Raw genomic sequence first — 14,461 nt, 5'->3', positions numbered from 1 at the left:
TGCCAGACCACATCGTCCACTTCGCTCTGTGTCACGCCTTCAAGCAGACACCATGGATCCCCCCACCAACCTCCTCGGCGTCGTCTTTTGTCTACTTCCATCTGATTTTTAAGTCCTATCCCGACTGCTCCCCTCGTCTTTTCATCTCCCCTTAATCTTTTCCTCTTGTTCGGTGTCAGACTCACTCTATGAAACACTTCCATATCGCCTTTTTAATCCTGCTTTTACGTCTCCTCGCTGCCTTGTCTCCTCCACTTTGACTCCTCACGCCAGCAAAGACAGGAGCTTTTTCTGGGCTTGTGTCCTTGCTTTTTCCATCCCTTTTTGTCCCAGGGGTGGAATCCTGCCAGTGCTGCCATCCTCTGGGAGCTACTAGCAGCTGAAATTACCTCTGGCACGTCTTGACACAGGTGACAGCGGAGAGGGTGGGTGGACATAGTGAAGCGCTACCACAGGAAAAGACAATGCAACCTCCCATCACATAAAAAAAAACACAAGTGGATCTGTTTCTCAGGGTGTAAAAACTTACCATATTTGAAGTCCACAGATGGCCCATACTGTTTATTTTACAACTGCAAAAAGTGTGCCGCATTGAAAGTCACACAATCATCAGCATATGGTCTCATCCAAATTGTTTATATCCTAAATTGGACCAACGTAAACACTCACTTGTTTGGGTTTAGCATCAGATAAACGTTTAAGTCAAACAAATAACTAACAAAGAACAGTAAGGGCTCGGAGGCAGCCAGGCAAAGATGACTTGAGGGCAAAGATGAGGGCTGTGTTATCTAAGTCTGCAGTGCAAAAAAATAAAAACTAAACAAATGGAGACTGTCACCAGCACTCGGATCTGAGGCGGAATGGAAAATATTGCATCTGTCAGTTGTCTTCACCTTTAAATGGACTCCTTAGCCAGGTCGGACAAAGCACAGGACTTGTTCCGTGCCTTCTGATGTGGTATAGCGGCTCACATCTGATGTGAGCCGCTATATCAGTCAGGCTTGGATGACACTGATCTGTCCTTGGCACTAGAAATGGTTTGTGTTCAGGGACGCTGTGCTTTTTGTGTAGGCCACTCATTGTCTAGAAGTGTTCTTCTTGACAAGTGGTTTATATTGGCAAAAGATCTTTGTGGGTGCACTTTCGCCAACAAACATGTAGATTAATTTTCGGCACTTAACGCTTACTTTGTTTTGATCTATTGTAGGCCAAAATAATTCATTTTTGTTCAAAGTCATACTCAGTAATAGTAGTAAGCTTAGTTACTACCTCCAAAAAAAAAAAGATGGTGTATTTGTTTATTCATCTTGAGTGGATGATGCACCTAGCAGCAACTGTTGTTCAGTCTGAAGGATAGTTACGCAGAATGTCGAAAGCATTTCTAGACAATAAGGATGGCTTACTACTTTGAGTCAATATGAGAACTAATCAATGTCTTGTACTAACAGATCAAGGTTCCTCGTACGCTCCCACACATACACTCGGACCGGATTTAATGAGGATTAATCGGATTTATTCCCGCTATCAACATATCAGACTGATGAGATGTGATCAATAAAACTAAAGATAGACTTAGTTAATTTTGCTGAAGTTCAATAGATTCCCACTCTCTGCTTTTGTTGGGGTCATGACGTATATTTACATAATCCACGGGCCTGGATTTTGACTGAATGCATATTTCATCCTGTTGCTATTAATTGCATATCTGTGTATAAAACGGGCTGCGTTGAAAAGGTTATGACGTCTAAAAGGTCATTATTTTGCCCTTACCTTTGTGGTTTGTAGCATCTCTGGATCCTCGGGGTAGAGGAGTGTAGGGCAGAGGGCGGTTCTCAAATCCGGCTTCGTTTGGCAGCTGCGAGAGCAGAGACACGCAATACCGTATTTAAATGGAAATAGCTGTGACAGCTTTTGACATGATGTCAAATAGTTGGGGAAGCCAGTCCTCGTCGAACATCATAACAAAACTTCAAGAAGGACTTCTTCTGTTCAGATGCTAAATGTATTTTTACATCCTAATGTTGAACAGACAAATTATAATCATACCTAAAAAAAATATGCCGCAAAAGTCAAACAAAACGTGGAGTTAAAGCCATCATCAAGTTCACGTGAGACGTCAGCAAATCTCATGGGACCAGCTCAGGGAGCATCTAAATGATCAACTACACAAGTATGTTGTGCTTTCTATTTTGTTTTTTTGACAGTAATACCTACACATCTGATAACCTCCCTGTGACATTTAACATGTACATTAAACGTTGAGTAATTTCACTTAATCTTACTTTTATTGTACAGTGGTTGACTTATTTTATTCTTGTATGAATAATTGTTACTGAAACCACTGCCTCTATAAAGACAAATTGGATAACTACAATCTATCCAATTAGAAAATTTGCAAGTGAGAGAATAGTGTTCTACTTTGGAATGCCTATTGAATAAATGAAGTTTGAATTGAAAAAAAATCTTCAATTCCGTTTAGTTGCTGAATGTATTTTTACACCCTAGTGTTGAATAATATGTTGAAATATCTTCACACGCACACATTTTAATAACAGATGCATGGATTCCTCATTGTACAAGCTGCTTGACACTTGGCAAACTCAGGAAAGTGAGGCAACTGTTACTTTGAGGAAAAACAACATAAAACTGAATCCTGAATCTATTGAGTACGTAATGTCCCCAAAGCAGGTCAAGAGTTGTTGTGTTTTTGTTCTTTGGAGCACTTTCAAGGTCCAAAACATCCTCCTTCCTTCCCTTAGCCTTTTAACTAGTGGAGGAGGTACTTCATCATGACACGGCCATATCTGATGCCTTTGCAGAAATAGTTTCCTTTCCTGCAGAAAGGAATCCACCGGGCCTTTAATCATAGCAAGAGACTCAACTGACAAATACATATTAGCGATGGTTTTGGCGGTGCATTTTTTTTATTTATTTTTTTTATTGTTGTTCCTCTTCATGGCCATGCATAACCTTGAGAAATGCAACGGCCCGCTCTGCTAAATGGAACCATATTTATCACGGGCAAGAAGAGCACGTTGAATTGAAACAGATCACATAATGTGCTTTCAGATAGGATCTCTGAAAGGCATTAAGGTCGGGTCGGCATGTGTCTCATATTACATCAACGTGGAGAAAAAGTGACTTTGTTCCACGCATGCTGGTGGACTGTGATTTGGAAAGAAACCGCCTGAAAATGGAAGCCCTGTTTTGACAGCAAACTTGCAGCTCGCCGCCTCCGCAGTGGCTCAAAATCTGTTCAGAAGCATCAGTGCTGAACTCCTATGGAATGCCAAATAAAAAAAGGAAAAGAAAAGGCAAAGTAGGAACATACTGTACACAGTGAGAACTGACACTTCAATCTAAGGAGTTGCGATTTTTGGACAGAAAGTATAGTGGAACTTTCAACGCTGAACATAGTTTGTTCTGTGTTGTCGCCTTTGACGTAGTTCTAATTTCAAAACTACAGTTACCATTGGAAATAATTTTCAGTGAATTAATTTGTTCCGAGCTTTAATAAAGGAATGTCAAAATGTGTTGTTTGTTAGCAACATTCTGTGGTAACTTTCATGCTAGTCATGAGCCATTTCGCTGCATGGGATTTATATCTGAGTGGGTAGACATGAATTTGCGTTTGCAAGTGCTGTCAGTCAGGGTCCTCACAAATTAAGTTATTATAGTGAGCAGCCAAACTCTTTTTATATGTTCCAAATTTCCATTATATGTTATTTTTATCATCCTGTCCTTCGCCATCACTGTTACCTCTCTATGGTGGTATCGCAAAAAAAAAAGAAAAAGACACTTGTGGAGTTCGTCCTTTAGAATTTAAACGTGTTTGATACACATTATATTGCTATAACTCTCTGCCAGTATTTACATTTTCATATGATCACTTCTACAACATTCCTAGAAATTCTGCAGGCTTCTTATGAGTCGATGAGGGCTACGCGGGCACCACGTTGGTGACCTTCTCACAAGTCTTAATTTTTGAAGCCTATTTTCCTGGACAGCTTAGTCTCCTCTCCAAATTGTACCACTTTTGGGGCTCCACTTTGGGGTTTCCACTGTTATGCACACACATGCCCCTCAGAGGCATCATGATTATACTTGCATCTTCTTTGCCTCATTTCCTGTCCCACTTGAAAGATCACAAACCTGGGCCTCCTATCTGCCTTTAATCCAGCTGCTTGCCTACAATTCATCTTCCACATTATTAGCAGTACCACACACAAACTCCTGGGCAAGTGAGTGAATTGAGACTCACGCATGCCCACCCCCCCTTACACTCCCCTCTATTTCACTCCCCGAGGAACTGGAGTCACCTTGCTTTCAGGATCGCCAGCCACCTGGCCGGCACGCCTCGCTCGCCACCGCCCGTTCAACTCACGCCCGCTGATCAAAAGAGCCAACGGCATTCAACAGCTTTGCTCGTCACATCCGGCGAGATGATTCCACCCCACCCACAGAACATCAATCAGCCACCCCGTCCAACCCCCATTTGCTTTGTAGGCGACTGAACCTCCCCTTCTGCTGGTTGGCTGCACTTAATATACTCCAGTCAATAACCTAGGACAGCAGCAATGCTTGGGGATGAGAAGGATTTGCTTTTAAGTTGTCCAAGTAACATTTAGGAAATTGTATGTATGCGCGTGTGTGTGTATATACACACACGCACACATATATGTTTGTACGGGAAGAATTGTAGTGGTTTTCATTACAATATGCAGGTGTACCTAATGTTGGAAACTCTGCACTGGTGCTCATGTTCTTCTCTGGTTGTACCTACACTGAACAGAGGGAGGTGCTGCTGTGTTGTGTATTTTAATACACTCAGTTGGTCCCTCACACACCCCCCCCCCTCTCTCTCTGCTGTCCAGATTAGTCTGCTCATCAAGCTGAGCATTGTTTTAATTTGCTGGGCCTGGGGCATATGCTGAGTGGTCGCGTCATTATTGTCTCCACGCGGTGTGAGTTATCACCACAGCACATGACAATGCGCCGCAAATTTACAAGAGAGGACTCTGTGTGTTAATAAAAGGCTGGACAGAGAGGAGGAGGAGAGGAAGAAGAAGAAAGTGCGTAGCTTTGGAGAAAAGGAAGCTCTGTTAGATGTCACCATGAAAGATGATGGCCCGCGCCGGTTAATACATCATCGCATCAGGGCTTGTCTTGTCGGCGCCTTTTCAGTGTTGTGATGGGAATAAATGCTGATAAAGCCAGAGGCAATAGTGATTATTACTTCCAATGTGTCACCATGAGGCAGGGCATGGTTTGGAGGAAAGGCAAAGCAGACATATGGAAAACATACACAAACACCTCAGATGTGGGTTTCTTGAACGGATGGTACAGTTGGACGGTTGGGCAGGGTGTTTTTTTAAAGTTTTACTTGTTTTTTTTTTCTTGTTTTTTTACTTGGTTCATGATTAAAAGTCCAGGAACCATGCTAACATACTAACAAGAATCGCATACAACACAGCGTGAATCTCAGCACAGGACAAATAATCCCAATTTCAAATTGTATGACCTGCTTGTTAAACCTGCATTTTGTTGACAAGATCCATACATTATTCACTAACAAATGAAAAAAAAAAATATTTCCAAAAGTGGAAACTGCAGTCGAGATTTGTTCCAAATTTAAAGGGGTCCTCTCTCAAAGTTTTGTGAAACGTGATCAAATTACATATTTTCCGTGATGAATCTCATCTTAGAATGTGACAAGTTAAGTATCACATTATAACATGATAAAGTTCAGATTTTAACGTGATAAATCACAGTATGATTTGATACATTTCACATTTGAACATGACAAATTTTGTGCCATAACTTGAAACGTTTCACATTTTAGCGAGGTGGGTTTCAAATGTCAAAAAATTAAAAACTCCAAATGTGGCGAGTTAATTGTTTCAAGTGATTGTCGAGTGAGAAGTCAATATGATGGGAAGTAGAGCTACATCACAACTAGTCAAGGAAGTATTCTTGCGCTTAATACCACCATCACATTAACATGAGTTCAGAACTTTCCTTTAACGTTATTTGAAGTTTAGGCCGTGGATGCGCAACCTGGCTCACCACGCGTCGACCTGGGCTCACCTCGCCACTGAAGACAGAGCGGCCATACAATCTAATTACAGCGGCGCTACAGAGGGAAAGCGGTGTAAACAGCAGGCGGTTTTATCTCCTTATACATCTGGACAAGTAGACAAAGTGCTAAAAGGAAATAAATGTGGCCTGACAGCCACATGAAAGGGTTCAGCCAGAGGCTTACTGCTACTTGGGGCACAGGAATGTTGTTGCTAAGCATCAGCCTGCAACCTATCAGAGTGCACGGAGGGCCCTGTCCTGCCTGGCAGAGCCAAGGGGGGAGGGGGGTGGGGTGCTTCGTGGAGGAGTGCAGGGGGCTGACATTGAGGGGAGGCTTGGGACTGGAGGAGATTTTTGTAGCTTAAAGCAATTGTTGCAAAAAAAAACCAAGCCTTCTGTTTTGTTTTCTCCTGACACCACTCGGGCTTTTTGTACTTGCAAAAGACATGTAGAAAAATGTCTTTTGATATGTTTTCTCTTTGGGTCTATATCAAACTACTTGTTTGGTGTCTTTTGCGTGAAACTGTTGTTTGTCGTCTCGTCTCTGTAAAGTGCTGCCGCCTTGTGATCGTGCCGCAGATCAGAGGGGACGCCACTCGTGAACTCATTGGAGTCAACATTTAATGTCGCAGCTTGGCTTTGATTGTTTTTTAGCATTTAAAGTTCGAGAGAACAAAAATAATAGAGAAACTTTTTAAATAAATAAACAATGAAAACCCATCTCACTTTGTAGTCACAGTAATACAATGAATAATACAAACTAGGCTATAAGTTACCTGCCATTTGAGCATAAAAAAAGGGCGTTTTTATAAAAAAAAAAAAAACGTAGAGTATTAATGTTAATATGATATGGTAATGTTGTAACGTGGTAAAAAGCTACTTATTTTAAAATATTCTTAACCCAATTTATGTATTAGTATCTAGTTAGACAGCTAGCTAGTAGTGAGTAGGGAACACAAGCAGTGTCCTCCGAAGGATCCTGCACAGGCTGGGTCCTTCGAAGGCTACGTTGAGTGCATGAACCATGGCAAATTTGGACAGGCCTAGCGACTCTCACTTGACTGTCTTCTATACCGCAGCAAGATGGCGGCAGTGTGCTCGGCTGGTAAACGAGACTTTGAAGCATAGAAGAGTTGCATAGAGTAGCGCAGAAGAGTTGTGTAGAAGAAAAGTGGAGAAATATAGGCTACAAACGTGCGTTCTGAAGCAGCCTTCGCTCAAGGCCAGATTTGAAGGCTAGATTCGAAGGCCCCGTGAATTTGGACACTGGTGTGCGGTCGAGTCGTAACACAAGTTACGTCAAGTAGCCTTCAAATTCAACATTTGGAGGACGCACACTACACATTTGGACACAGCCACAGTTAGATAGCAACCTGGCTTCTCTAGCTAACTTACTTGCTCCATACATGCCTGGTTAGACAGACAGATATACTGTACTGTATGTTTATGATAAATACAAACCGCAAAGACTGCTGATTGGGCAATGGATAGTTAGATTGCCAACTAGTTCACTATACTAGCGAGTAGCATTGCTCTGGTACGTGAAAACTAAAAACATTAAAATAAAAATACTACAATGAAATTGTACACATCTAGCTGGAAAAAAGTCTGCGCCTGGGTGTTTATTAATGATTAACTGTTCTACTCCAATGATGCTCCTTTGGGTTAACTGTATCATGTGATCAGTGATCACAGGAGTGACTGTTTTGATGTTTCACTCGAGGCACAAGCTACCGTCGGTGCCACTGAGAACAGCACGTATCCTTACAAGTCAAAGGTTGAGTGCTGCTGGACGTTAATCATCCATGGCCATGACTCAGGGATGCTAACAAGGCACTGTTTGTTTTTTTCTTTTTTCTTCAAAGGTGGAATTTTTGAAAGTCATTCGACCTTTCTTTGTGGAGTCTTGCGGAATAAGCACAGGTGATTTAAAGTGAAAATGCAGAGCCATGTAACAGGTAAATAGCACAATTAGCTTGGGGCTATTTCTTGTTTTGGTCCGGTTTGACCTTTTCTGTCAGTTCCAATGCTGCAGATTAAGTTAACATTCATTCCGGATTTGCTAATGTTAAATCCAACTATACTTAAAGCACAGAAAACATCAGTTTCAGACATGCTGGGGTTTTTTTGGCCGTGTTTCGCCTTATTATTAGCATTATCTCAATGTATGATTTTCAAAGTGTTTTTATAGTAGTAGTTTAATAGTCTGTGCCAGATTCTCAAAATTAACAATTAGGTGGGGTTTTTTTCAAGTTGTTACTGTCCCACTTCAGTCCTACAGGATTCAAAACGCTTCTGACCATATTTCAGCCATTTGTGGAATCAGAATTTTTTTGCTAAAAATAACACTAACACCTAATCCACATGATTCCCTGATCATCTGAAAATAAAACATCATGTAAACGGGCAATAACACACTTCATAATGTGCCTTTAGCATGCTCAACCGTTGTCAGGGACAGTGAAGGTAAGAACCCAGAGGTTGGAAAATACCAAACTCAATCGATCATCGTACGACTGGACAAACGGACCCAAATTCAAACGTCATATGACACGAAATTGGACTTAACATGGGTTTAAGTCCCACCATTTTTAGGTAGCCTTTTCCCCACTCATTTGAGTCACCTAATGTGAGTTTAACTGTTGTTACGTGTACACTCAAGGCAAGTATCATTGACTTTGTAAGTATTCTGACAAGAGCCTGGTTAAAAGTTACCGATAGTTCCTACATAACGAATCGAAATGGGGCTAAAGCCAGGCGAAATTGGCACCATCTTCCATTAAACACTTTTCCATCCCACATTGTTTTAAGGTTTTAGTTGGTCATAAACCTCAGTAAATGCTGAAAGGTTTTGTCCATCATTTAGTGTGGGGTTGAAAAGTCAGGTAAACTACTCACTTGGGTGTTTTCAATGTACTTTTACAGTTCGTTTACAGTATGGCTCTCCAATAGCAGGTCTTTGGGCACAACTTTAAATGAAGGTCATTTACAAAAATGATTTTGTGTAACTTAACGCCAAAAACGCAGCAACTCAAGCGTGTGACACATGATGAGGCTTTCTGTTCCGCTTAAGTTCTGCAGCCAACATCGCGCCTGTTTTCTGGAGTGTAGACTGTTTAATAATTGAAGACTCCAGGAGCGGGCCTGTCACACTGGCTTGTCTCCAATATTTCCTTTGCAATTAGAAGCCACGGAGACATTTGAAGAGGGCCCCGAAAGAAAGTGTCGCCCAAAAAAAGTGACACGTGAACTTAAAGGAAATTAGCTCTTCACACGAGTGAAACGTGAAGGTTACTTAGCAATGCTTAACTCAGACTTCGGCTGCGTGAAGTGCATGTCTGACTGAGCCCCGTCACGAAAAGACGCAGATTTTCTTTACTTTGAGATGGCTTCGCCACGATGCGATCACAGACGAAATGAAAAACTAATTTCGACTCAAGGACTTTTGACTCATATATATATATACGAGAAAGGATTGGAGGAAAAAAGACGGGAAACCCTGAGATGTGTCGGAATAATGAGATCTCTTGATGTTGTGTGGGGAAGATGTGCAACGACCGAGACGGATACACAACGCACATCTTCACCCAAGAAGCAAACACACAACATTTAATCATAACTAAAACACACGGTTGTGCATGTGCTCAAAAATACACACACACACTCTTTCTCACATTATCTGACTCCATTAAGCACAACATGTGCATGTTGTAATTAGTAAAATCGCAAATGTACACTTATGGAGACTGCACTAGGATCTAATTAAATCTATTACAAGAGCTACATAAAAAAAACTTTAAATTTTGTTATTGTAAATTAATAATGTACAGAAATGGCTGACACAGAACTCAGAGAAGTAATAATTGAATGTGTTTATTAGTGTATTTTGAGCGGTGTAAAACAGTGCTTCACCTTACTGACAGCTCCTTCAAATAGTTTGGCTACTATAGTTAGCCACATGAGGATATTAAAATGATATATTATGTAACATACACATATTCAACATTTACTATATAAGTATAGGAATACAATTTGTCATGCAATGATTTAAAAAAAAAACAAGAAAAAAAAACTACAATTAATGACTAGCATCCATCCCTCCATCCATTATCCAAAATGCAGACAAAAAGAACTGCACTACTTGGCAGACAACAGTAGAGGCACTGTTGAGTGTCAACAGGTTTGCTTTCTAAAGGAGGCTAACATGACGTCAGATACTGGGCAGTCAGGTATGGCAAAACTCTTCCGGTGTGCATTATTCTGTTCAGTACAGCACTGGCACGGAAACAGGACTTCAACACAAACAGAAAGCTTCACTTTTTGCTTAAAACCAGCGGTGGGCAAACTATTGTGCTCAAATTTGATTTTTAAAATGGATAGATAGGACAGGACATTTGTAAATAAGTAAAAAATAAAAAAAAGTTTCAAAGCATCTGTAAAATAAAGAAATATAATTGCGATTATAATATAATAATGTAAATACTGTAATATGAATAAGAACAATGAATTGTTTCCTAATTACTTCAACATGAATAATATAACGGTAGATACTTACGTAATGTGTACATATACTGTATACAATACATACCTATTTTTTGAATACTAAAAGTAACAACAATTATTTATATTTAATAGGGTGAAAGAATATACTGTATATATATATATATATATATATATATATATATATATATATATATATATATATATATATATATATATATATATATACACACACGGATTATTATCTTGTGTAATTCCAACCAGGGATGATCTTGCTATCTATCTTAAACTTGCTTCCAATCCCTGACAACCTTTGGCGGGGAAATTCCGCCCCTTTGCCGCGTCTGAGTCTCCGTGCGGTGGCGATAACGCTGTCATCTCGCACACCGATCATAAGTCACCGGCAAACGAGCACACAGATCCTCCGTGGCGAGACAGAACCCTCAGCGGGCCTGTAAGCTGTATCATTACACCATGTCATCTTTATGGCACGGAGCAAAGCCCGGCTCTCTAATTACATCCTGCCGTACTCCATTTACGCAGACAGGGAAGCGAGCAGCAGGCAAACAACGCGTTGGAAAATGGAGTGCCTCTGCCTGCTACTCCATGCACGCCCTCCTCGCTTGCTCGTACCTCCAGAGAGGCGAGATAACAGGGGGCCCTCCTTGCCTCATCGACTTCAACAAGGACCCCGCAAGGTGAGCGGCCGCGCCGCGGACAGAGGAGACAAACCAAGTAAAATAAAATAAAAAGAAGTAGCTGCCTTTAAACGGTAATTGCGCCCCTTTTCCCCCGGAGCGTGCTCGCAGGTATATAAAGGAGATTTACAGGAGGCGTCGGTGCCACAAATCAGACGGCCCTCTGAGAAACACTCGTGCTATGAAATTGTTTAATCTCATCAAGTTCTGCCTTCACTGCAGCCCATAAATCACAAGGTCTTTCTTGTCATACAGCACCTGAGGAAGGCAATGGCTGCTCTGTATATTCAGATATACTGTACACATACACAACTGTGCAAAAGTCAACAGTAGTTTCAATGTGCTTTCACATCAGTCAAAGAGACGACTATTTGACTACATTGTCAAAGTAGTCATATTGAGCAGAATTGTTGCGCCATATAGTATGCGATGTAGTCTTCAGCTGTCATCATATTATTCTTCTCGAGACAGAAAACCAATGACGACTGAAGAGTCGTGCACTCCATTTTGACTCAAGTCGCTCCAAGACACCATAAGGTCAACAATCAAGTCCTTAGCTACAATCAAAATGATTTTTAACAATCAATTAATTGATCAATCAATGATTAGACCTATTCCTAATTTAACAAGAATAGATACAATACAAGTGATACAAGTCTTGCCAATGAAAATTATTACGGTTACATTCCATTTTGGTTGCTTTCTAATCCCTTCATTTGCAATTCCATTGAAGACCAAGTTGAAGAGAACCATACTCTCTATCCCTTTGGTCATCCCCCCAATTGTTTATGATACCATTTTTGTATGTAAAGATGCAGGGAAGGTTCCGTACATTATACTGAAGTGTGATGATTGTGACGGTACAGTATGTAGAACTTTTAATAACGAGAAATAATTGGTTGAGTCACAAGGTATTCTACTGGGCATTTTCCAGTTGTTTATGATATTAACTCATAGTTATTAGCAGAGCTGGGCATTTAAAAAAAAAAAAAAAAAAGAGCCTCCGTTATTCGTCATCCGTCTGCAGCATGGGTACCCCCCATCGTCCGTCATTCGCCTTTTTTTTTTTGTTAAGTAGTCACGTGGGTTCAGTCCACAAACATCTTGCGACTATGACTCCAAGTAAAACAACACATCTAATGGTGTCCTAATACATTTTCAGAATATATGTGCTACGTATTGAGCAGTTGGTACATCCCCAAACTCTTCGTATTAGCCGCGGTGCAGCTGGCGGAACACGAGCGTCCTGATGGATATCTCATTTCCTGCGCTCGGCATCCAACGCCAGCAAATTATTACTGCATAAATTTCATGTCAACAGAAACGGCCAATTAATTAAGTTAAAAATGCACTCATGATGGCGTCTACACACCGACAAGGAGAGCCGGGGGGCAATTTTCCACTCTGTGAATTTACTGCAGGGGTCACCGTAATGGAGGATTTTAAACTTTGTCATAAAGTGGCAGACAGGCCAATGTCTACACAGAAGCCGCCGAACCCGTGACATATTTGCATAAAGCATATTTATGTGAAAACGCTAGAGGACGGCAGCAAGGGGCGAGGGGATAAAGTTTACAGCCAGGAACAAAACCTCTGGCTCTCGAATATTTCATACGTCCGGGTAGCGATGACGGTAGCACCTTTTGCCATTTTAGATGTGCGGAAATGTACACGTTTAACAGCACTTGCGACAAGAATGAATTATTCATCGTGTACGAGGGGCTTGGCTGTTTGTGGGGGTGCTTGTTTATTCAGCTTAGGCCGTTTATCAGGCGGGCGAGGATCCCACAGCGGGGATGAGCCTCAAGATTTATCAGCGTTCCGGCTCCAAAAGAGATAAATCAAAGGGTGTAATCATGCCGCCGCTGGCCCACATGTGACCCCGCTGAACTAATGACACCGGGATATCTAAACCCCCTTTCCTGTTCCTGGGTAAGGCCCTTAACTCGGGTCCACCCCCACAACCTCTCTGCTGTCAGAGCTAAAGAAAGACACTCAGAAAAAAAACACCCCTGAATGTCCCTTTGTCCTGTTTACACGGCGCACTAAAAATAACAGCGTCGGAACAAAGCAGCAGAGGCTACTGTATAACAATGTTGGCTCAAACAATAGCACCCAGTATCGATTCCAAGTACACACGGTTCATGAGCTACAGCTATTCCCAGTGTAAGAGTCCCTCCCGCCCGCCTCCATCCCCTATCGGAGCACAAGCTTCTGATTTATCATGTCTTCTGCTAGCGGGCTGTCCGCTGATTAAGCCAGCGGAACTTTGTTTCACTCTCCCCTCTCTTTAATCTGTCTCTCCGCCAGATAAATTAGCCAGCGCCATGCCAGCTCCCGCTCTCTTTACCTCCCTCCATCCCTTCTCCCGCTTTATCTCCTCTGTCTGTCACAGCGTGCCGAGAGAGCAGACACATCTGCAGGAGATACACTAACACACATTTAGCCCAGCCTGTGTGTGCGTGTGTGTTTTTCCTCCCTTTTTCTCCCCTTGACAACGTCCTGTCAAACAATCTCCCTCTCCCTTCCTGGACGGCCTCACACGCTTTGTTGCGAGCTCGTAAATCAGCGACTATTTACGAGCCGCAATCCCTATTCTTAGTCGTTTAATGGCGACACGTTTGCGGGTGAATTAAAGCGGGGTTTTATTCACCAGGCCGTGGGCCAAGGGGAGGCCTGACTGCAACACATACGCACACACATACACACACTCTTCTCCACTCTCGTCCCGGTGGTAAATCACGCTCATTGTCGCAGTGCAAAGCTAGTGTGCGTCACTGAGGGGGAGAGCAGGAAGCACTGGGCATAATTCTGCCCATCACTTTAATTTATAGTTTCGGTAGCTTTGTAATCTCAGAGCCATAAATTTGAGTGGTTGACAGTAAGGAATTTGGAGTCATCCGGGTCCTTGACGGCTGCAGACCTTATTTCCATCTCTACATTGCTCTCTCGACCTTATAAAAAAAAAAAAAAAGTAACACACTGTATTTTAGAATCCTTTGGTTCCCTTTCATATTGTTTGTGATAAGGACGAAAACATGACAAACATGGAAAAGGGTCAAATAAGCAGTCCGTTTCTGAGGTTTTAGTTTAACTATAAACATGAAGCGTGTAGGATCTGCTTTTGAGTTAATGCTCTTGGCTGTGTTAAAAGTAACTTTCTAGTAGCCAAATAAACATTCAAC

General features: G+C 41.7%; 1 protein-coding gene across 1 annotated transcript in view; it reads right to left on the bottom strand.

Annotated features, from left to right (window-relative positions):
- Nucleotides 1–14,461, bottom strand: part of lrmda (leucine rich melanocyte differentiation associated) — a 248,002-nt gene that overhangs the window by 26,454 nt on the left and 207,087 nt on the right. Inside the window, exon 7 of the mRNA XM_086046070.1 lies at nucleotides 1,771–1,855. Coding sequence (XP_085902196.1) covers nucleotides 1,771–1,855 — 85 coding nt within the window. The remainder of the gene's footprint in view (nucleotides 1–1,770; nucleotides 1,856–14,461) is intronic.

Source organism: Filicampus tigris, chromosome 11, assembly GCF_054856515.1.
Source record: "Filicampus tigris isolate MCC_2025a chromosome 11, RoL_Ftig_1.0, whole genome shotgun sequence".
Lineage (NCBI taxonomy): Eukaryota > Metazoa > Chordata > Actinopteri > Syngnathiformes > Syngnathidae > Filicampus > Filicampus tigris.
Note: the sequence above shows the minus strand (reverse complement) of the source record. Positions and strands in the feature narration are given on the sequence as shown.